The sequence below is a fragment of the Diachasmimorpha longicaudata genome, chromosome 1 (genome assembly GCF_034640455.1).
Source record: "Diachasmimorpha longicaudata isolate KC_UGA_2023 chromosome 1, iyDiaLong2, whole genome shotgun sequence".
Taxonomy (NCBI): domain Eukaryota; kingdom Metazoa; phylum Arthropoda; class Insecta; order Hymenoptera; family Braconidae; genus Diachasmimorpha; species Diachasmimorpha longicaudata.
The window spans coordinates 14769993-14790077 of NC_087225.1; the positions used below are offsets into that span (position 1 = coordinate 14769993).

Here is a 20085-nt window from a genome sequence, read left to right on the forward strand (position 1 = left end):
TCGGCCACAAGGGCGTATGCGCATGCGCAGCCTGCCCCCCAGTCACAATTAGAAAACCATTAATTAAATAATAACAGTTAATTCCTAAACTCTGAATTAATGTTTTTTAGACTTCCTGAATTATGTTACATCGATCTATGCAAATCCGATTAAGATTCGAACTTATCATCTGCTCCACCTGCTAACTATACGCCAATAAAAGAGTCATTAATTATAAATAAACTATTAGTTCCTAAACTATGCGAATGTATTCCTAAACTTTCCTAAACTATTCCCAAATGATTGAGATTAGATTCATCTCAAAATTCGTTAATTACCTTCTAACTATGTGTCCGTCAGAATTTTATAGAGGAATCCCCTTTCACTTTCTCGGTGAATAATGAAACGCACCTACATTATCGTCCGGGTTATTCGTATGGTTTTTTTTCCGTATTCGTGGTAAAAGAAAAAATGAGTCAATTTTTTGGCGTTTATACAAGTTTATAATGCGTGTACGTACAAGTCGTTAGTTGTAATTTTTCAGATCAGTAGTAGTGGAATGTTTCCGAGAATTACGTTTAATCCATCGAATGAAGGTGTTTTGATCCCCGTGGAATTATCTTGTATGAGAAAAATTGATAAATGACGAGAATGGGATATCATGGTTGCTCTCATACGATGTTTATTTTTATTATTACCCTGGCATTTTTTGTCACAACGAGAATATCGGTCTGTAGTGACATTGAAGATGGTGATGCCGGTAACACAAGTGCTAATGCCATCGTGAATAACCAGACAAAATCGAACAATGGCACTACCGATGTAGAAAAGGGGAAGATAATAAATGTCAGTGATAAGGAAAATGGAAAAGGAGTTCAAACTCACGGAGAACAAGAGAAAGCCGGACAAGAGAATAATATCACGATGGATCCAACTGTGGTAATTACTCTTTCAAAATTATTTTTTTTATTCCCTTGTAAGACAAATAATTCGCGATTAAAATATTAGAAATTAATGAATTATTTGCTTTTTACCTCGTAATGGTGGAACGTGGGACAATGTAAACATTTATTTAAAGATTGTATTGAATTACAGTATTCCACATTGCCATATGAAAGTACTTTGTAAAAAACTTGAGAGAACTAAAATTGCCAAGTATTTTCTTGAAAATTTTTTAGGTCGAATTGTCAATTCAACTAGTCATCTGCAGAATTACCAAAGATATTACATTTCTCGGATATTTGTAAAAAGGTCTGGTTTCTTTTTCAGATTCCATTGGCTCACATTCCATCATTGAACCCAGGAGCTCTGAAACGAGCTTTCTATGTTTTCGCCGGCCTCAGTATCATCGTCTTGGCTTATCTGATGATTCGGAGTTTTGGGTTAGTTTTTTCGCTCTGATGATTGAAAAATCTTTGCAGTTACTTTTTTAGTTTTAGTTAGGAATTAGAGAATTTTATTTTACTTTCAAGTCATTCGTAATTTCTATCTAAAATAATGTGAACTTTAGCACTAACAAGGAGAGTAGACACAAACATAATTCACTGCCCAGTCCCTTCCCGTGAATCAGGCGATGAGATTGACAGCTTGACAATTTTTAATCAGTCGATGGACACCAAAAAATCTTTCAACTAATCTACATTCTACATTTAAAAAATCTGATTAAAACGTGGGAAATTACAAAAGACTGGGAAATTGAGTAAAATTCTTTTAATCTTTACAATGTTCCATTGTCTAAAGACACAATCGAGAACGTTAGCCATTGATATTGTTAATTGAACCGTTCTGTCGTGATAGTTTTGTGAATATATTTTAATGTTTTCCGATCCTCAGATTCAAGAAAAACCCAGCACAAATGGTACGTAAGTACGGTGTTCTTGCGCACAAACAAGACATTGAAATGCGCCCACTGCCACTGGACGAAGACGATGAAGACGACACGACAGTCTTTGATATCAGTGGTTTGTCCCCTCAGAGATCGCAACATCAAGTGTCATAAAAAATAAAGCAACAATAACAGGGTAGTTAAGTTGTAAAACGTTTAAAGTAAATCTTATTTTCTTGGAGCAGGAAGAATAAAATCTCGGCAGACAGTTCCGGGGGTAAATTTTTAAGCTGAAAAAACTATTGAAATTATCTTTTAAATTCAGTTGCTGAGATTGATGCGCACTGGAACATTGAAATACAAAAATGTGGTTTTATCAGCGACTCACATAAAAACAAATGGAAAGTAAAAATGAAACAATCAGGGATACCGAGAACCTCTTTATCTCTTTCGTGATACTTTGATTCTTTTATTTCATTTTCTGAAGCCTTAAATGTGATATTATGAAACGAAAACCACTTATAATTAACTGAAGATACGCCCAGTAATTTTCATTGGGGCATTTACATTCACCTGTATGATATTTTCAACAGAAAAAAAACTATCTTTGTTGTACGCTTATTGAATATAGATCGTTTATATTTCAACGAATTCGTTTTACAAATTAAAAACATTTTGTCGTAAAATGTTCATGGTGTAAAGAAAATACTTGTAGGACAAATTCAAGCTGATCACAGGAAACCGCGGTCAATGGCGTCGACTAGAGCGTCAGCAAGTCGTCGACGTTTCACCGCCTCTTTTATAGGTTTCAATGTCCATACATCAGCTATGTTGACTGGCTTATCACCTTTGATTATATCTAAATCAAATGCTTCTGAGTCCTCTAACATGCTGAGGGGGATTGATTCTAAGCAGAAACCTAGACCATGAACGAATTGCTCTTTCACCTAATAATGAAAAATTATGTTAAAAAATAATTCTCTCAATCTAAGAAAAAAAGTTGAATTTTCAGGAGTTTACCAGCTGATTGCATTCGATTTTCTTTAACTTAAAAATTTTTTCAACATGTATTTTATGTTTGAAAGATCATTTTTTTCAAGTTTTCATTACCTCCTTAAGGAACACCTCCAAAGGATAAAGTTTGTCCACATTAGACCCAAGAGTGGAAATAGTGCTGGAAATCTCATCATGATAAAACTGCAGCAGAGAATCAAAGTTTTGATCCCGCATTTTCTGATCCGTGCAACTGTACATGAAGAATGACAAATCAGTGATGGGGCTGGCACATCTGGCAAGTTGAAAATCAAGTAATAGTGTCTCTCGTTCTCCACTAGGCATTACGCGAATTAAAAAATTTGGAGCCCAAGCATCTCCTTGGTTCACCACCGAGGTAGGTGTCTTAGAACGAGTACAGAATTTCACGCTTTTATCCCAAAATTCTTTTCCATGTAAATCACAGAATTTCTTTTGTTGATGTGTCCCCGGGTATTCCACGGATATTGCGTCCTTTGCGATGCTCACAATAAGCTCCTGTAAATTGAAAAAAGTACATTCGGATGATCAGTTTGTTTGTTTTCGGTGAATTTCTAAAAAAATTTTTGTCTTGTTACGTCGCTCATTTTTCAAGTGTGCTATTAACGATTTTTCATTTCGTTTCCACTCGAACTATGACAATGAAAATATTTAGTAATCGAATTACCTGGAACCTTTGGTACCAGTCCCTCCATTTTTCACTGAAATAAGTTTCTTCCAATTGTTCGGTGATCTTATAAAACAGCTTCTCGCATTGATCTTTAAGGGCGAAAGAAACTCCGTGAAATCTTGCCATTGCCTTCAGAATCATTTGACATTCCTCTAAACACAGAGTACTCTGACGAGATGCTGGACCAAATCCATAAACACTTACGTCTTCCAAAACTATGAAATCATTTTCACCGTCTAAAACATGAGCTAAACAGTCTGGTACTAGGAACAGATGCTCTTGATTTTTTGAAGCGAGAAACTTCTTGAACTCTGGGACGACCTAAAACACAGGAGACATTGAATTTCAATTTTTCCGCCAAGTGAATAGTTATTCCGTTTGAATCCGCAGAATAGGAAATTTAGTTCATTTGAAGACTGATTGATGAAGTAATTTTACCTGGGTGTAAAAAATAATCTCATTTTTGAAAAACACAGTGCTCCGATACGTCTCTCTCCTTCCCAAATTACTGGGTAAGGATTTAACGACGATTTTGAGTTGAGTAAACTTCCCTTTAACATTTCCGTGAATAATCACTCGATCAACTTCTGACAGATAGCTGTCCCCCTTTGCAGACGCCTCCCCAAAGTCCCATCCTGTCACCTCGACATCCGTCTCCCCCCATTTATTTGCTAATATTTTCTCCAAGATACTCTCAGTAAATAATTTACTAACCCCGTTCAATAATTCAAGGTCTTTAGTCATTTTGATTTTCTTCGATTATACCTGCAGTTGATATGATTGAACTCGGACACAATCGAGCATATCAATCAGTAAAGGAAAACTAACGAAGGCGTTTACTGAGTTTCACAGCTCGCAGAAGTGGAGGTGAATGGAGATTGGGTAGCGTTCTGGGGAACCACTCACAAGTTGTACACGTAGATATAGTCATATATATCCAACAGTTTAGGAAGGGGGGGGGGAGACCTCGAGCCAGCGCTAGTGCAGGACCCCAATGCGGGGATATACCACCTCAGATTTTGGGAGAATCGGAGGAAAAGTGACCCTTGCTAAAATCGCATTTTTCACCCGGGGAAAGTTTATTTTTTGCGTTTATGGGCTTGCAAATGATAACAAATTCCCCAAACGCGAGAGAAAGAATTTTTTCTCCTAGACAGCTAGGAAATTTACTGGTGATTATGAAACAAACATTAATCGCAAAGACGACAGTAATTTTTCCTTCAACTTGTGATGGCGCAACTTCCAGATTTGTATGTAGATAGCCGATAGGTGATTGCTTATCGCAAAAGAAACTAATTCTATCGTTCGTACTAGGTTTGTATCAATTCCTACTGAGTGTAAAAGGTTAGTTTGTCATTCATTTGTAAATAAATAATTAAAAATCTAAGATGAGATAGCCAAGACGTTTTTAAAAATTGATATTTTTTGATAGTTTCACTTGGTATCGATAGAGAGTTATCTGTAGCTCAGTAATGTATTTTTCTAATTATTGATGAGTGGAAAACGTCATACACAGCGGTCTACGACTACTACTTAGCTTTAAGGTCGACCTCAGAAAAAATCATACAGACGAACAAACTCATGCGCATCTTTGACCTGTACTTGGATCTGCGGCACCCTTGTTAAGATAGAGGTCGCTGCTTATATTGGATTTTTCAAATTACTTATTGCAAAATTAACTTCATTATTAACTTCATCAATTAATTAAAATTAACTTCATAAATAGGCGAATAAAATTGTTTTAAAGAGTCCAATACGAATATATTTTCATATTTAAACTACATTTTATCAAAGTTCAAATTATGCTCTATCATAATAACAATGAGATTCCACCTATATTAAAATTGGCTAAGGAATTTACATAAAATAATTACATTAGAGAGGCACTCATTGTTTACAAAAAACCTTGATCTATGCCGTGTTTAACAACGTCGGCAAGGCGGCGGCGGTTCACCTTATTCTCGGTGGGTTTCAGAGCCCAGACATCGGCAATATTTAATGTTTCACCTTCTTTTGCTTCGTCCAGATCGAATGATTCTTCCGCAGAGAGCATCGACATCGGTAGGGTCTCCAAACCAAACGCAAAACCGAAAACGAATTGTTCTTTCACCTAAAAAAAAACAAACAGATCAAAAATTAAAGTTTTTTTGAAATTATTTTCACTGTCTTTTACCTCTTTCATAAACACATCGAAGGGAAAGATTCCATCGATATTGGCACCCAGCTGTGCCATAGTTTGTCCCATTTCATCGTGATAGTATTTAAGCAGACTCTGGAAATATTGGTCTCTCGTATCTTTATCGGTTACTGTGTAAACAAAATAGGCAAGATCGTGGACAGGGCTGGCACACCTAGCCAATTGAAAATCGAAGATTATGGCGTCCTGCTCTCCATTGGGAAGCGTTCGGGTCATGAAATTTGTAGCCCATGAATCCCCGTGATTCACCACGAAAACTGATTTATTCTTATGTTCTAATAATTCAACGCACTTGGTAAACAATTTACGAGACGTCATGGTACGGAATTTTTCCTCCTGCGGAGTTCCTGGATATTCTTTGGCCATGGCATCTTGAGCGGCATTAATACTCAAGGTCTGAAAAATAAGATAAAGGAAAACTGGTAATCGTTCTTCATATTCATGAATATTTTCACCGTACTGACTACCAGGAAACAAGGAACAACAAGGAAAAGTTGGCGTTATGTCAATGGATTATTACGTAACGCTGCTTTCATTCAAACCTATAGAGAAGCTGTTTTAAAAATTTTCCCCACTTTTACAAACGTTCCATTTTGGCCGTTTGAAATTATCATTTTATCTCGAATTTAATTACGGAGTATAGACCACGAAGTACTTACATAGTATCTTCCATACCAATCCCAGTACTTGTCACTAAATAATGGTTCTGAAAGATCTTTGGTGGCATTGAGCAACTCCTGCGGATGCTGTTGCAGAATAGCCAATGAGATTCCATGGTATTGAGCCAGGGCTTTGAAGATGACCTTGCAATCCTCATATTTCCAGGCCTTTAGCCGGTCAATACCGGCAAATCCTTTGGCTTTGGCATCTTCTAATACGATAAAATCGTTCTCCCCGTCCTCGAAATAACCTAGGCATCGCGGAACATTCAGAAGTTCAAGCTTGCCTTTCTTCGTCAAGAATTCTTCAAATAAAGCAATGACCTGCGGCGAAAAATCCAAAAATTGAATTCATCTGTTGGAAGAAGATAATAAATATATATGACTTAATGACTATTGGCTTCTAGTATTATGGCCATTACATAATTATGCTTATTATCGCCACTGCTAAAACTTTGTATATTTTTTTTGTCATCAATTTTTTACCATTCTAACAAGTATTTTGAGACAATGTTGCAATTCCATTTTATCATTTTTTCTTTGTTCCGAAACAGAATGAATAAAATTTATTTTGTGTTTCAACAACAAGTGGGAAGATTAGTGATTGACTCAATGTCCTGTGACATAAACACCTCGACTTTTCCCCCTCCAACACATTCAGCTGATCAATATTCACTTTGACAGGAGGAAATTCTCCCTCATTTTTAGGTTATAAATTAGTACTATCACTTATCAATATTTACCTTAGTATAAAAAGCAGTTTCATTCTTGAAATAGTCCTTACTTCTGAATATCAAATTACGCGTTTTGTTTGTGGGAATGGCTTTGACGATAACAGTACTTTGCACTGGTTTTCCATGAACTTTTCCGCCGATTGTTACACGACTGACAACCGAAAGGTAATTATCGCCTTTTCCAGCGGCAGGTTCAACATTCCAAGCGGAAACAACAGCCCCCAGGTCACCAGTCAGTCTTACCAAAACACTTCGTAGGGTTTCTTCAGTGAATTTAGAACTCACCGAAGCTAACAAATTCTTGTCAGTACTTGTCATACTTGCGTCACGATCAAAACAAGGGTGATAGCAATGGTTGTCTCTGAGACCTGTGCTTTGCTCGGCTGTCTGTTATGTTCTGCTATTCCCTGGTAGGATTGGCCAGTTTTTGTTCTTTCATGCCTCGCCAGTTTCCTGTCTACGTGGCAACCGGCTTGACGTTAAACGGTATTAGAGGAATAGACACTGGAGTAGGTGTATTAAATTAGACTCAATATCAATTCCACCAATTAGAGATTCACTTTATCTTCTATCTAGGCTCCCTCCCATTGGTTTATACAAAACGTTTACATACACAATCGTTGGGCATGCCTTGTCTCAATGAAATTATCATAATTCCATGAACAAACGTTTTTTTTTTTATTTTTTTTTTATTATTATTATTATTCTCGAAGGAAAATTTCAATTTACAATGGTGGAAGAAACCTATCAGAGTAAAACAGACACGTAAGCGTTTTTATTTGGCCGAACGCTGACTATTCATATTTCCACAATGAAACGTTAGGCCAAGTATAGTTGATATCATGTCTACAGCGTGATTTGTTACTGAAAATATTTACATAACTTTTTCGCTTTTAATTTTCTGAAGTCAAAGACTTGTGAAGTTGATCTTCTTACTCTACCAGGTGTCTTCGTGATGTTTTTTTTTATTATCTAAAAATTTGTAGCCTCTATTTAACAGCAAGTAACAACTTATACATCAGCATTAACAACAATAACAACAATAATAACTGTAGAAAAATTATGAGAGAAGAAGTCTGAAAAATCAATGTAAACTGTTGCTGAAATATTTGTACAATAGTCTAGATGAGATTTGTAGACTCATTTTCTCTCATTATTTCGGTACAGAAATGCTCTCTTTTCGTATCAATTGGTTTTTTCGATTTTGTCAATAATTTTCCAAGTTGAGAGTTATTTTTCATCACTCGGGTGAGCTACCTTTACAAAAATTCTCAATCTGGGGACGTTTGTAAACCTAATTAGCATTAACTATCTAGCTTCTAGTTACTACGAGTTATCAACGTCATCCGTGGCTTCTCGTCTCTTTCCCGTTTTTCAAAATAGTTGTGAACCCACTCCATCTCAAATTGACCAGGATGAAGTGATTTAATGACGCTGAGGGAAATGTACGATTTTATGTTATTTCCTACATTATTTTGCCATGGTTTTATTGGTTGCGTTGTGGATGGATGTGAAGGCATGTTTCTCAATTCCTCGGGAATTCTTCATACAATGGGCTATCCTCTCGATGTCTGGTTTCATTGTGCGTCGTATAATGATAAAATTTCGTCCAAGTCCATCGCTTCAAAATAAATTAGTAGGAAAGTGATAAGGGAAAGTCACTTTACTAATATTTCCTACTGTCGCAATTTTCTTTGTAATTCACAAAATTGATAAAAACAAAGCTCTTGATTTTTCCTCAAAACTCAACAGCTCCAAAAGTATTGTAAAGATAATATCCAGATGAATTCTGCGATTATCTCGCGGAAATCAAGAAACGAAAACAAATCACTATCAATTCGAGTGATTAATCTCCTCTTGAAACTTCACTACCAAAACTATTGTTTCAGGTTTCCGTTATCTCCTTCCCCATTACTCTAAGTAGCGACAGAAATTAATTAGTTGTACTTTGGTATACATGTGCATTGATTTATGGTGACTAATGATTCATTCTGCGGCCCTCCATAGCGGCGATATCATCAACCGATATCAGTTGTTCGATGGGAATGCAGGAGAGCTCTCCACCTACGCAGGACTGCGGTTGCTGCCAACGGGCCTCGCGTTCAGCCTCTTTTGCCTTGACTTCTGCCTCTCGGGCTCGACGTTCCTTCAATTTTAGAGAGAATATTGCGACTGAGCGGGCGCGCTTCATTAGGCTCTGCTTCACACGTGTTTTCTTGGCTTCACGTTCCTCTTTTGAGGGTTTGTCTTCCTCTTGGCTAGAAAGAGTTCGGCTGGAGTCGGAGAGGCCACCTGCATCGACTTGCCCAAAGGAACGACGATCATGGGGCTCGGGTTGGGGTTCTTTAGGCACGCGATGGTGCTGCTGGAATTGAGGAATTTGTTGGATTATTTGTCGTTCGGGTTTTTCGCGAATTTTTGCTGTTTCTTTCTCCGGGGAAAAGCGGAACTTTTGGGGACGGTTGGTCAAGGACCATGGTGGGGCAGATCTGGAAAGAAAATTTCCATCATGATTTTCAAATTTACATATATATATATATAGTAAACCATATTTATTAATTCTATTATTTTCAGTACTCAAATTTTGATTTTAGAATGAAAAATTGGAATTGTTCCCATTCTCTATATTTTTAATATTTCTAAGAATCGAAATTAGTTTATATACCGTGCTCCTGGTTTTTGCTATCATGTGTATTCATCCTGATTGATGGAACTTACCGTAATAAATCACTATCCGACGATGATGCAAGTTCTTTTGAGACAATGCAGTCAGTGGATCGATGAAGTGAGATGTCCTCAGTGGTGGGTCCAGGGCTTCCGCTCCCCGGTGTAGTGCCGATTTCCGAATCACTGGACTTTCTTCCCCCCGAACTCTCCAAACCGAGTCGACGGACCCATTCTATCCCTCCGTGAGGACCTATAGTGAGGTGATGACTGTACTGATCAATCCCAGGTGATGATTCTTGGTCGCTTGATAACCAGTCTGTGGATCGTCGCCCTGAGACAACAAAAGGGTCTAGCGAGCCCCGAACAACCAAAAAATCTATTTTTCTTCACGAAAATTACAAGAAAGGTCGGTTAAAAAAATTGAAAAACGATTGGGAAAAATTAAAAAACCTCTAAAAAAACACGAGAGCAAATTAAACAAGCACATATTAACCTTTTTCACCACCTGGAATGGAGCAACGTGGAGTGTTATGGGAATCTCGACTTCCGACGGTGTAACCGGGTAAAAATGTACTGCTACCGTCGCTCGTGACGCTTCCTGGTGTTTCCAGTTGTGGTGGAGTCTCCGCGATCCTTGGGACTTGACCGTATGCCGCTGGAGTTGGCGGACTACTTGGGGTGTGTCCTGTCGATGAGGTCGGAGCATCTGGGGCATCATTCATCGTATTGATGGTCTTCTCTAGGGCTGATATCCCCTCGTCACTTTCACCGCCTGCTGTACTCACCACGAACCTCCCTGAGTTCGAGGACAATTTAACAAACAGAAGGAGGGAACGACAAAAAAAAACGGCACAGAGAAAATATTTAGCGCATTTCAATAGTTTAGAGGTCATTTTTGATTTCCAATTGAAGAAAAATATCAGGTGACAGATTTGTCATGTATAATTTTTCAAATCCATGAGACCGACTGAATAACAATATCAGTAATTAAACAAATAATAAAAAAAATAATCTGAATAAAAGTTGATTCGATATTGATTGCAGCTCTTGGCACTTGTCAATCACGATGCTTTAACGATAATTCTCAATAGTGACACATGATGCATTTCATTATTCTTTCCAATGCCCAATGATCCTTTTTCACTCGATTTAATCCCTCATAGACCCACTCCAATTGCAATTAAAGCCTAGTGACACGTATACCACTTTACCAATTTATCTGACCGTCCTGTTTATAAAGTACTCGTTATCGCATCAATCGATGTCGCATTAATGCGAATATTTCTCCATGTTTATTCATGCAATTTTCACTAATGGGAAACAAACAAAAGCATTTTAAATGTTCTCTCAGACATTTTACCTATAACCGTTTGCGTTTGCTCTGGGGATGGCGTTGACGAGAGGCGTCGAACTGCTTCTCTCCGGAGAAATTCAACTTTAGCCATTTCGGTTGCCACCCACGTAGGAATGTCAGGAATGATGATGGTAATTATGAAGCGTATAGCCATCATTATGTGCTCAAGAGCGACTATTAAAAGGATTGTCTGTGGCACTGACATTTCTGGAAACATGCGCTGCACTTGACCACTGAGACCAATGAGAGCGCAGTTGACGAGTATTGCGACGAGTCCCATTGCTTCCATTGCATTCTGGTAATTAAGAAGAGAATATTTGGTGGTGAGGAATGTGATGGAATGTCATTCATTGATAATGATTTTTACCTGCCAGGTACCGATGCTAGAAACTCGTCTGCCAAAAGGTCGTTGCAAAACAAAACATAACTTGAAAGCGTCCCCTCTAAGTTCCAGAAGATTACCCAAAAGAGCAGCCATCGCAGCGAGTGGAAAGGCAGATGAAAACAAACAAACATATCCCAGCTGTGACAGCATCTCCAAATGCTCTGAGAACGCTCCGTCATACTGCAAAAGACTCATCATATTATTTCCCGCACAATGTCGATCACTCATTTAATAAATCTTTAATCTCTAGATTACTACAGCACTAGTTGATTCAATGTATAAGCAAGCTAATTGCTGCGCACTGATAATACTTATTTAATAAATGAGTTGAGCGTGAGATGCTGGAAAGTAAAGAATAATAATCGAATAGGGCACAATTTACCTTTTTGCTAAAGTGTATCTGGAGCGTCGATGACCGGGATATGACCGATGAAGAAATCAAAATTAAATTATTCAAAAATTTTGATCAACTGAACCAACTAATCGAATTACAAACAGAAATTTTGTGAAGAAGTGGTAAAAACGTCTAAGTTTATGTAGTACATGTTTTTGATTGTTAAAGTAATATCGGTGGCGACTCTAGGCGAGAGATTATGCACTGAGAAAATATTATTTCTTGTCAACTTCTTTAGCAGAAAAAACTATAATTGCGGGTAATTTCATATATGTATTCTTCAAAATATAAATTTCTTCTGCCCGGTTTTTTTTTATAATGCGAATTCATAAAAGTCATCAACTACACTCCTTCCGCCACTTCACAGATAAATTAATCTATAGGATGAATTTATCAAATAGTGATTGATAGAAAAATACCAATTGATGTGCAAATTTAATCAAACAATCAGAAAGACAGAAAATAACGACGAAAGAGAAGCATTTGGCAAGGTCTAGACCAAACCTTGAAGGTAACGTCACTAAGTAGAGAATTAGCAGGATGTCCTACTCTGTAGAGAGAACTTTCAAGCTCCGCTTGACTAATTGTCCTCTGTTGTTTTGCCCTCTGTCCTTCTTTGCCATCTTTTTCATCGATTTCCTCAGGCTGTTTTTCCGATTGTTTAGATTGTTCCTCAGCTGTGCCTGGAGGTGCTCGTGCTTCACTAGGGCTTAAAGCCCCAAAGAGTTCGAAACTCATACGAGCAAGACGGAGTTGCTCAATGAGGTAAGGAATTGCTGATTCTTTCAGGTTACTTATCACTTGACGAGCTATCAATAATGCTGCTAGTTGCTGTATCCGAGAATTGACAAAACCATGTTAGAAAATGTGAAAGGAATTTTAAGAGAGAAAAAATAGTTGTGGCATAATTTAGGCATTGAGCAAAAGTCAAGGACATTCATGAGTTTTAAAGTTGAATACAAACTCCATAAAATATGTACTAATGCTTGATTTTTTAAAATTTTATGTCTTCCACGAAAGAACGAAAAAATCAACGATTTTATTGATTATCAAATTATTTCAATTAAAAAACAATGGAATATCTTTTTTTAAGATCATATTAAAAACAATAATAAATAAAATGGGACAAAAAAAAATAGTCATAGAGAAGTTAATCAATTACTCACCTCTTTCAATCTTTCTTGATCTTGAAGATAAAATGCGATGTAAAAGAGCGATAAAAATGAGTTGACGAACTGAAACTGAAGCAGACAATTAATTAAACGGAGAAAGTAGAAAGAAGTGGGAAAATTCTGTGGTCTAGGAATTCGCATTGAAAGTAACTCGGGATAAAGTCGAAATGGTGGAATTCACATGAAAAAAAATTTCTCCTATGTTAGTCTCTCTACTTTACACGTATTGCTAATGTTTTGTTCTCTATCCATTAATTTCATGCGATCATTCCTCTCTCTCTCTCCTAAAAATATTTCGATTATTTATTGACGAAAATAAACTCATCATTACCAGTGCCACCTTGTAGATCAGATGATTCTCGTACTCGGTGTCAAGACGATAGTTTTCTGCGTCCAACAAAAGAAATAATAGATACTATATCTACCATAATTGAGAAAAAGAGAGACTAATTCAATAACGAAGTGGTATAACGAAATAAGTCTTTGGGAAAATTTATTGGATTCCTTGAGACATGGAAAATATTCATCTCAAGCACATTTAGAGGTATTCATCCATTGGACTTATCTCGCATCTCTTCCACTAGTAAATCGATTTTGAAAAAATTTAACTCTACTTCTTTCGTAAACTACCATTAATTTTCTGCAATGAATTGCTAAAAACAAGTATTTCTACATAAACGTGCAGATGAGTAATAAATCTCAATAATGTGTTTGAGAGGAGTGAATTCAATAGTGAAGTGGTAGACAAGGTAGACAATTTATTTTGAAATCACTCAAGAAATTTCCTCCAGCAAAAAGAGTTTCGAATTTGTTTCATAGAAATCTCCTTCAATGACTGTTAATTGAATATTAATGTTTTAAATTCTCTTATAATGAGTAATGAAATCGATGGTATATTTAGGTGCGTGTACAGAAGTTTTTTTTAATGAATTTTTACGAACAAAAAAAAATTTGCTCAGTATACCTGTTGTATATGCCCATTGTTTTCAATGTAATAACTTGTACGAAAACTTTCAACTCATCTCTTGATCTGTACCACTTCTCTACAGAGTTAAAGATTTTCCAAGAAAGACGTAAAACAGAGAATAAGAACAAAGTGTAGACCCTCAAATATTAATTTAATATTACCTACACATATACAGGTGATGGTGACAACTTATTAGATAAACATCTTCCAACTTCACCCTTGCAACTCGAATAACATCAAAGAGTCAGTGAATAATAGGACAAACTAGAGACATACCCAAATCATTGAGCCAAACAGCTATTTTGAAGTACGCTTCATCCATCACTGCAATCACCACTGCTAACAGAACTTTTGGCACGTAACTTAACCAAAAACCATAGCCCGCTGCTTCCAGTCGAGCGTCCCACCAGTCCTGATGGAATCGTCAATGGAAAACGTTTAGAATCATTGATTTTTTCTCTTATTGAGCCAACTCATAGAAGAAATAAAAGTGGATACCTGTATTTGAAAACTGAGAATCATTACAATGAAGACGAAAAAAAGAGAAACTGCGATGACAGGAACAGTTATGCAATAACGGATGGCATTTCTTTTCCAGTTTGGATAGGTAGGTTCGAGTCTTCCAGTTACTGGAGATACTTGTAGCGTTCCCTAAAGACAGAAAAATAACCGTGAAGTTGAAATTTAATGTCTCTTATGCATAAATAAATTGTTGGAAAGTGCACTAAGTATTTATAAATTAAGTATCCATAATCCTCCACTTATGAAACTCCCGTTAAGCCGAGTTGCTAGAGTTTAACTTCAGCTGGCGAGCCAAAAAGCCTCTAAAGTTGTTGAAATATTGCAAAGGGGATTAGTCGATGTAAAATTTTTAAATCAAGTAAAAATTCACGAGTGCCTCTAACAGTTAACGTACACTCTTTACAGTGTACGTCAGTAAGAGACATACCACAAAGAGTGGTCTAGGCTCTACTAAGAGATCATCCCTCTGATCTAGTGTGCCCCACTTGTAAGCCAGCTCGGCGCCCTTGCGCTTCCATGTTTCGAGATATGCTGTTGCCCAAATGACATTGAGGATGGAGAACAGGACATAGGCAACGTCCTCCACCGCCTGGTTCCTTCCGATGATGCCGACCTGCGCAATTGAGGTGATTGTTCATTTCATTATAAGACGATAAGCACGCGTCTTAAAAATACCGCCGCTAAAGTCAAATTTATTATGATAATTTTAAATTACCTATTGCAATCATTAAAATAGAGTTAGGATTAAAGTGGCAAAAATATGTCACAATTTAATGTCGTGAATATTTTTTGGCTATCTCATCATGATCAATGATTATACACAGCCATTCATCAGTATTTACCCAGAATATGACACCCACTGCAGCAGGAACGACGAGGGCGGTGGTATAATGTCCTAACCATGCAAAGTACATTGTTATCTTAACACCAAAGTAATTACAGATGTCGTTAAGGGGCTGAGGGCTGAAGAATGCTCGTACCCAGCTTTTCTGAAGCTTCTCGAGTGCTGGTAGCTCGTGGAGAGGAAATACCTAGGTAAAATAAGATCGAGTTCATGAACCCTTGATTAATTGGCTTGAAAATTTTTTAGTAGAATTGATTTTAAATGGGAAAAGTAATCAACCTCTTGAGATTCAAAAAATTCAAACTCAAATGTGAAAAAACGCATAATTTTATCCTTCAATCTAGGTGGAAGCATTCTCACCTGGGAGATGACACCAGCGGAAATGCACTTGGGGATAATGGCCTGTCCTTCCACTAACTTTATACCCGGAAGACTCTTCAGGTCCTGCTGACCTGCTCGTAATGTATGGAGGAGATGAAGCACGAGAGATTGTCTCTCTTGGGTTGTGAAGAACTGTGTCTCCTCGTCACTGCCCTCGAAGCAATTTGTCTCAGTGCATACAAATTCTTTCAGACCTCCGCCATACTCTTGCCGGAGAGCTTTTGGAAGGTGCATCTCTTCGGCTGCTTTGAGGAGTCTAAAGCAACAGGCGAATTTAAAAAAAAAAACGTAATTTTTTACCAATTTCCGTAGATTGATAATTTTCCACCATTTTTTACGCCTTTTCACGTTTTTTTTTTAACGGAAACGGATTTGGAGAAATAAAATGGAAAAATTGAAATTTCAGTGAATATATTCCATATTCCAACGATTGAAATATTAAATTTTTTCATTGTCCAACAAAAAGAAAATTTGTCATCATTAGGTTGAAATACGAAATATTTATTTTATGTTACTCCAATTAAAGTGTCTGTAATAATATGAAAATTGTTCGTACATTGGGAAAGGTGCTGTGAGGTAGAATCCGTAACTGTCCGAAGACGCATGATGACGAACATGAACTACGAGACCTGGTGTACCTGCTCGCAGTCTTCCAAGTAGCCACATTAATGTTTCATCACTGGCGCCGCTTGGAAACATTACAATAACGTCGCACTCCTGAAAAGTCAGGTAATTATAATAATAATGATAAGTGTGACTAATAGTTGATTAATATTGCTAGCCTGGGGTTGGCGCATCAGGCGATAGTTTCATGTGATTTCAAATTATCATAAAAATTCAGTGAAGATTGTCAGAGGATGATGGACTCAGGAGTTCTCTAAAATCAACTTGATTGACTTTTTTCTCAATAATTTTATTTTGTAATTGCATTAAGACGCTGGTTTTGAATAATTAAACTAGTCGTTAAACAATATATTTTGAAAATTCAGCAGTAGGAGAATCTACTTGACTAGTCACGCACATATTTCTTGAATTGAATTAGTGAAGAACGAGCAATTCAATGGTAACGATCAGTGGGTGACACGAGTTGAATAGAACGTAGGGAGATCGATTAGTAATTGTCGTGTCGACGAACTCGAAGGGAATCGTATGCCACCCACTGTCCTCACTTGCCCCCACCCATAGTGACCCATAGCTCGAGTTTATGTACACATAAAAGCGCTGCTCATGCTTCAATAACTACTGCTATTTCCATCATTTTAGTGGATTTCTTATTTTTCCCGGATGGTAAACGTTTTAGTCTGCAGTTTGTGCATAGATATGTCGGTGAGTAGTATTCTCAGTTTGGAAACTGAGTTTTGGCACGAAATTACAGTACTCTGGCGCTTGTCCAAGTTATACATAACTACTTGCTGGGTATTCTTCGATATTTGGAAGGTGTTCTTAGGGTTATGGGGTGAGCGTTCGATCGAGTCACGTACTTCAGACTATTAAAAAAAAACAAGTGGATTATCACTTATTTAGAGTAGACGTTGCTATTTTTCAATTTCCATGGAGCTGTTTTTCTATTACAGTGTTCAAACCAACCATTTATTATTTTGAAAATGTATTCAAATTTTTTGAATATGTGCTTTGTTAAGTTAAAACATGTAAACTTCAAAGTTGATGAATTTTCATATTGTCATAACTGAAATATGGCATTTTTAAAAGTCACCGCTTAAACTTTTCACATATTCAATTATTTAATCAATAGCATAGCAGCGCATAGAAAATACAAGCCATTACAATCGCTTACTCCAAACAATGAAAAATATTTTTAAAACAAATAAATCATCTTTTTGTGGAGGAGAACACGATACTGGGAATATCAGTGTTTATCACAGAAATGGAGAATTCATTCGTTGTTGTTTGCTGATAAGAAGCCTTAAATGTGGGGAAAAAATTATTTATCCAGCCTTATTTGGCGCCTTGAGAGTGTTTAAACGTTAACATAATTGATGGCCCAGGCTTCATGCCAACTTCACGCAAATTTCTCTTAATGTTTAGTCAATATTTGCTGAACTCATTGCATACACTGCATTTATGCGCATTAATTTACGACAGTTGATTGCGTCGCAATTGTATTATGTTAGTAATTATCATTACGTCACTGATTATATTTGCACTTTAATATAGCAGAAATAAAAAAAAAATTAGGCTTTATTTTCGTGTTTTGATGATTACTGACAATACTACACAATGAAATTTTTATTAAATTCAATGAAATAATTTATCCTTTGTTCATTTACTCACTTGAGTTGGAACCTTTTGGATCCAGAGGCGGCGGGGGGTCATCAGATGGCCAGTACATGGTATTTTACGTCTCAAAAGTCTGGATGCTGAAATTAACCATTTGGATGATGGAAATTTTGATCCATTAATATAGTTAATGTTATTAATTAACAATTGATGTGCTTGTAAATGGAAGCTCCTATAAAGAAAAAGGTGCAAAATAATTGTAAAATGTTGACACACGGTATTAATTGACAAGTAAGTGTTTCAAAGTTTGAGCAACAAAATTTAGGAAAAAACCATCAACTCTTCTATTATTCTTTCCTTTAGGCACCCATATTCTCTCTTTGAATCCTCCGAAATCAAGAAACTTTCACAGTAAGTGCCACCGTCTTTTTCCTGCCTCCACTCATTCTCTCTATCGAACGAACTCGGTCACCGTAAGTGGGCCGACCAAGAAACAGTTTTTTTCAAATCAGCCTTTCCTTGAGTATAAATGAAAACCTAAACGTATCAGGAGGCATGCAAACCGATTCTTCTTCTATTGTCTCATTTCTCTTTTATTTTTTATGAGCCATCTCAGTACCACCGGAATGTGCCTGAGACCAGATGTCGTTTCCCAATCGATACTCTCGATATTCCAAGTGCACGGGCTTTGTGCGGGGGTCTGAAAACCCATTCAACTTTTTTTCTTCCAATTTTATGTTGTGACGTCGCTGCAAGACCCACGTGACGAAAATCTGGATGAAAACTTTCAACTCCTAGCTCATCTTATTTATAAAATGACTTCACTGACTCAAAAACCAACCATCCAACCAATTCTAATATTTTAAACTCTTAAGTGAAAATTCTTTTTTCGATCAGACGTTGCAGTAGAAAGAGATTTCTGGTCAGACGTAGTGGTATGGAAGAGCTCGAGTGCACAACACTCCAGCAGATGACCTTCGTCAATTATCTGCATTTTTGTCATTGATAATCGATATTTTCAAGGGGACAAATTTAGATTGATGATCATAAACATTGACGAATTCGTGGAATTTTATTGAATTCGCAAACATATAATTTTGAACATACAAGGAAATAAGAATTAATAGTTTCGACCTGGCGGAGCGTTCTGAAGACTTCCGGTCACCCACGTAACCTTCTGTGATTTTCAGCATTTTTATCGATTAGGAGGAGAGGATTTCAATCACATGAGTAAATGCAAACACCTTTTTCTCGAACCTCTGTTCAATTAGATTTAGTTCCATTACATGCTTTTCAACTCCAGGATTTTCCATTATTCAAAATATGATTGTCATCTGACATTAAGAAGTAGAAATAGAACCTTATAATCAGACCGATTTGACTTGCGTGATTCTAGAGTTTTTGCCACCTCAATGACTTTCTTTCGAGTAGTAAGGTGGAGGGAAATATGTTAGGAAAATTTTGTCAATTTTTTTTCCACCATCTTCGAGAAAAATGCCGAAAGATTTCCAAAAGTTGGCAAAAAAATCTTTAGAAGCATTTTTATATGTATACAAATACACTCTTTGCAAATTCAAATTAATGCCCTGAATATTATCACCTACCCTTATCGAATGTCTCCTTAGCCGCCCGTATGACCTTTCTCCTCCTAACACCATCACCAATTGTCATAGCATCACCCTCACTCTCCTCACACCTTGTTCCACAATTGTCATCACTGATAATTGATTTTGTCAAATCCGTTGCAACATCGTTAAAATTTATCGGGGAATTTGACCCCTCGCCGCCTGGCATAGTGGGATATTATCCCCCGTATTGGGTAGGACTCAGTGCAGTCCCTTCACGGAGGATCCCTGCGCTTGTACTGAAGTCCGCATGGCGTCGTTGTCGAATATTCTCACTACTTAGACCCCCTTTTGTGCTGCCAACGCATCCCTCCCGTCCATTTAATGGGGGCTTTGGGAACGGGAAAATCCACCCCCGAATTGGCCAACGTTTTTCTCGACTCCGGAGAGCGCCCTCTGCAGCCACAAATACTGACATGCGCTGTAGGGAGCAATATTGT

At 37.1% G+C, this 20085-nt stretch overlaps 4 protein-coding genes across 11 annotated transcripts; 1 reads left to right on the forward strand and 3 right to left on the reverse strand.

Moving 5' to 3' along the window:
• The first annotated feature begins 409 nt into the window (after positions 1-409).
• Positions 410-2451, forward strand: LOC135168578 (uncharacterized). Its single transcript, XM_064132921.1, has 3 exons — positions 410-918; positions 1249-1361; positions 1813-2451. The coding sequence occupies exons 1-3, from the start codon at positions 622-624 to the stop codon at positions 1976-1978; spliced, it is 576 nt and encodes a 191-aa protein (XP_063988991.1). The 5' UTR covers positions 410-621; the 3' UTR covers positions 1979-2451.
• On the reverse strand, positions 2411-5086 carry LOC135168572 (uncharacterized). The gene is made up of 4 exons (XM_064132908.1): positions 3945-5086; positions 3504-3827; positions 2915-3334; positions 2411-2751 (listed from the first exon to the last, which is right to left on the reverse strand). Exons 1-4 carry the CDS (start codon positions 4248-4250, stop codon positions 2536-2538), a joined length of 1266 nt encoding a protein of 421 aa, XP_063988978.1. The 5' UTR covers positions 4251-5086; the 3' UTR covers positions 2411-2535.
• Positions 5087-5242: 156 nt separating this feature from the next.
• On the reverse strand, positions 5243-7558 carry LOC135168566 (uncharacterized). The gene is made up of 4 exons (XM_064132894.1): positions 7106-7558; positions 6363-6686; positions 5680-6099; positions 5243-5616 (listed from the first exon to the last, which is right to left on the reverse strand). Exons 1-4 carry the CDS (start codon positions 7412-7414, stop codon positions 5401-5403), a joined length of 1269 nt encoding a protein of 422 aa, XP_063988964.1. The 5' UTR covers positions 7415-7558; the 3' UTR covers positions 5243-5400.
• A 73-nt stretch (positions 7559-7631) lies between these two features.
• LOC135168531 (anoctamin-8) lies at positions 7632-20005 on the reverse strand. 8 transcript variants are annotated; one of them, XM_064132845.1, is made up of 17 exons: positions 19625-20005; positions 18075-18160; positions 16339-16499; positions 15762-16038; positions 15400-15588; positions 14985-15170; positions 14534-14686; positions 14312-14447; positions 13400-13455; positions 13063-13137; positions 12401-12727; positions 11885-11902; positions 11485-11682; positions 11124-11412; positions 10257-10538; positions 9815-10112; positions 7632-9585 (listed from the first exon to the last, which is right to left on the reverse strand). In XM_064132845.1, exons 1-17 carry the CDS (start codon positions 19812-19814, stop codon positions 9075-9077), a joined length of 3432 nt encoding a protein of 1143 aa, XP_063988915.1. In that variant the 5' UTR covers positions 19815-20005; the 3' UTR covers positions 7632-9074. The 8 variants fall into 8 exon arrangements, with proteins under 8 accessions (XP_063988915.1, XP_063988932.1, XP_063988950.1 ...); XM_064132862.1 differs by having other exon boundaries at positions 10257-10559; positions 12446-12727; positions 19625-20004; XM_064132880.1 differs by having other exon boundaries at positions 9815-10013; positions 10257-10559; positions 19625-20004.
• Between the last annotated feature and the right edge of the window lie 80 nt (positions 20006-20085).

What these genes read in the sequence shown, in the direction of transcription:
- LOC135168578 (XM_064132921.1), top strand. Translation starts at nt 622, where the DNA reads ATGACGAGAATGGGATATCATGGTTGCTCTCATACGATGTTTATTTTT. An exon ending in TCACGATGGATCCAACTGTG is followed by an intron (nt 919 to 1,248) that starts GTAATTACTCTT and finishes TTTCTTTTTCAG; the next exon opens with ATTCCATTGGCTCACATTCC. An exon ending in CTGATGATTCGGAGTTTTGG is followed by an intron (nt 1,362 to 1,812) that starts GTTAGTTTTTTC and finishes TCCGATCCTCAG; the next exon opens with ATTCAAGAAAAACCCAGCAC.
- LOC135168572 (XM_064132908.1), bottom strand. Translation starts at nt 4,250, where the DNA reads ATGACTAAAGACCTTGAATTATTGAACGGGGTTAGTAAATTATTTACT. An exon ending in ACTGGTACCAAAGGTTCCAG is followed by an intron (nt 3,335 to 3,503) that starts GTAATTCGATTA and finishes TTCAATTTACAG; the next exon opens with GAGCTTATTGTGAGCATCGC. An exon ending in TGGAGGTGTTCCTTAAGGAG is followed by an intron (nt 2,752 to 2,914) that starts GTAATGAAAACT and finishes TTTCATTATTAG; the next exon opens with GTGAAAGAGCAATTCGTTCA.
- LOC135168566 (XM_064132894.1), bottom strand. Translation starts at nt 7,414, where the DNA reads ATGACAAGTACTGACAAGAATTTGTTAGCTTCGGTGAGTTCTAAATTC. An exon ending in AAACTGCTTTTTATACTAAG is followed by an intron (nt 6,687 to 7,105) that starts GTAAATATTGAT and finishes TTTTCGCCGCAG; the next exon opens with GTCATTGCTTTATTTGAAGA. An exon ending in TCGATGTGTTTATGAAAGAG is followed by an intron (nt 5,617 to 5,679) that starts GTAAAAGACAGT and finishes GTTTTTTTTTAG; the next exon opens with GTGAAAGAACAATTCGTTTT.
- LOC135168531 (XM_064132819.1), bottom strand. Translation starts at nt 19,814, where the DNA reads ATGCCAGGCGGCGAGGGGTCAAATTCCCCGATAAATTTTAACGATGTT. An exon ending in TAAGGAGACATTCGATAAGG is followed by an intron (nt 18,161 to 19,624) that starts GTAGGTGATAAT and finishes GGTTAATTTCAG; the next exon opens with CATCCAGACTTTTGAGACGT. An exon ending in TGTTTGGCTCAATGATTTGG is followed by an intron (nt 13,456 to 14,311) that starts GTATGTCTCTAG and finishes TGTTGGACGCAG; the next exon opens with AAAACTATCGTCTTGACACC.